This window comes from Momordica charantia, assembly GCF_013281855.1.
Source record: "Momordica charantia cultivar OHB3-1 chromosome 2 unlocalized genomic scaffold, Mcharantia_2.0 BLBB01000002.1, whole genome shotgun sequence".
In the NCBI taxonomy this organism is placed as follows: Eukaryota; Viridiplantae; Streptophyta; class Magnoliopsida; order Cucurbitales; family Cucurbitaceae; genus Momordica; species Momordica charantia.
Window position 1 is genome coordinate 20,904,885 of NW_028275160.1, and position 2,728 is coordinate 20,907,612.

General features: G+C 31.3%; 1 protein-coding gene across 1 annotated transcript; it reads left to right on the forward strand.

Annotated features, from left to right (window-relative positions):
- Positions 1-442: 442 nt before the first annotated feature.
- Positions 443-2,303, forward strand: LOC111023822 (uncharacterized). Its single transcript, XM_022301301.1, has 5 exons — positions 443-709; positions 809-972; positions 1,049-1,436; positions 1,807-1,901; positions 2,204-2,303. Exons 1-5 carry the CDS (start codon positions 443-445, stop codon positions 2,301-2,303), a joined length of 1,014 nt encoding a protein of 337 aa, XP_022156993.1.
- Positions 2,304-2,728: the final 425 nt, after the last annotated feature.

A 2,728-nucleotide genomic window follows, 5' to 3' on the forward strand; every position in this document is an offset into this window, starting at 1 on the left:
TAGAATTATAAGGCCTTCTTCGGTCTTTTTATTTTCAAAAAGTTAGCTATACTATTTTTCTTTTTAGAAGTTTTACTATAAGTATGTTATAGTATATTAAAAATATATATAGAGAGAGAATTTTTTCATCTTAAAGTTAATTAACACATGTAACAAGAGGTCATTAGTTCAAATTCCTCCCTCTTAGTTGTACTAAAAAAAAGTTAAATTTGAAATGTAAAAATTGAAATGAATTATATTATAATATGAAAAAAATGGATACATGGAAATTAGGAGGTGTGAAGTTATTCCATATGTAGAGCGTTAGCATTATGGTAAGCAATGGAAATGCAAAGTTATTCCATATCTATATAGAAAACATACCCATAAATGAAATGTAAGAATTATATATTAATATATCGTGTGTAGGCATTGGCATTGGTAGGATTGAAGTAAAAGAAAAATGAGAAGGAGTAGGAGGATGATTGATTTGAATTTGGGAGAAACAACGAGCGGTTTTGATCTGGAAAGAGCAGTTTGCAATCATGGATTTTTCATGATGCCTCCAAACAAATGGATTCCTTCTTCCAAAACTCTGCAGCGTCCACTTCGACTCGCTGATTCCACCACTTCTGTTCTCGTCTCTATTTCTCAACCTTCTTCTCATCTCCTCAACATTCAAATCCATTCCTCCCCATCTTTCTCCCCTCTCGATCGCCAGGCTATATTGGTAATTATGCTACTATACCTAAACATTGTTCATTCTATATTAACCTGGAATCGAATTAACCATTTAAAAACTTTTTTGGTTATTGGTTTGTGTTTGTAGGACCAAGTCACTCGAATGCTTAGGATTACAGAAAGGGATGAAGAAAACATTAGAAATTTCCAAAATTTGCATGCGAAAGCCAAAGAGATTGGGTTTGGTCGACTCTTTCGTTCTCCCACTCTGTTTGAAGACGCAGTGAAGTCCATCCTTCTATGCAATGCCACGTGAGTAATTTTACTTTTCTTTAACTAATAATTTCTATAAATATAAATAAAATATAGAAATAATTGGAATGCTCAGGTGGAGAAGGACATTGGCAATGGCTGGACAGTTGTGTGAGCTACAGGCCAAACTGGGCCGAGGCCCAATTACTGATGGCAAGAAAAGAAAACGGAAAGGCAAAGGAGAATGCGAATTGGAGGGAGGGAATTTTCCAACTGCGGCAGAACTTTGTAGAATGAGCGTTTTGTTGTTGCAGAAACATTTTATTGGTTACAGAGCAGTTTACATCATTGACCTCGCTCAAAGGGTTCAAAATGGCAAAATCGATTTGCAAAAGATTGAACGAGCTCTTTCCTTTCCTAAAATCAAAGGCTTTGGTCCTTTTACAACCGCCAATGTGTTCATGTGCCTCGGACTCTACGATCGACTCCCGATCGATACTGAAACCATAAGACATTTGAAACAGGTACGTCCTTTTTTGTTGATAAAAGTGTCAATTATTATTGAGTTAAGTTATAATTTTTTTTCTCTTTTCTTACTTAATATTCATGGAGAATTCATAAATTAAATTTATCCAACCCATCAGATTAAGCTTTTGATTGAATGGTGGTTTTTTCATTTTTAAGATTATAACTTAGAGGGATGTCTTGTCCTCGAACCACAGCATTGTTATTTCCTTCCCATTTATAATGATTTCTACTTGGACATTGTGCAATTATCCAAGCCTCTACTAATCTTTAACGATATTAGTCAAAATTACAAAATAAATAAAATTATTACAATATAATATGATTTTCTTTAAATAAATTATTGTTGTTGTTGGGTTAACCAAAAAGGTACATGGAAGGCAAGATTGCAACATGAAGACAGCGGAGGAAGCTGTTAAAGATGTTTACGACAAGTACGCTCCTTTTCAATGCTTGGCCTATTGGTACGTCCATATACTCTACTCTCCACATTCTTTAAAAAATAACTAATTTTTTTTTTCAATTTTTAAACTTTTATTCTTACTCTAATTTGTATTATATTTTAAATTTTCAAATAATTTTTTAGTGGTTTCCTTAACTTTATATGTATGGAAAGCTATTTCATTCTTTACTGTTAATTGCACTTTGGGTTGGATGAATGAGCAAATCATAAGTATATATCATAAGATTAAAAAGGGAAAATTGAAGGTTTAAGATGAAATTTAAACATTGAGATATTTATTATTATTATTTTGCAAACTTTCAGGATGGAGCTTGTTGAGTATTACGAAAGCAGATTTGGGAAGCTAAGTGAATTAGGTTGGCATGATTATAAAAAGATTAGTGGCACCACCAGGCACCCTTAACCGTTGATTATTTCCTCTCCAAGTTTATATCTATTCGTTTCAAATTTATTTTCATTTTGGATTTAACTAAATTGTAATATTTTTTATTTATTCATTATTAGAAAGAAAGATCGACTCATATTAAATTAAAATAAAATCGGATCCATATTAAAAAGAAAAAATCAGATCTGAACAAAAAAAGAGCTTACTTATTTTGGTTGTGCCATGTCATGAAAGACATTCTTTTCTTATTTTTGTAGATGTTTAATTAGATAAAAGAATTATATTGTATTCGATAACATTTTCATTCTACGTTCTTTATTTCAACTTGGAAAAAGGTTTATTTTTCACATACGAAAATTTTAAAATATTTGGATTTGATGTGAAGGTCAAAATACACAAGTTCTTTAGTTTAAGAATATTAAAAAATAACAATTTAAAAATAT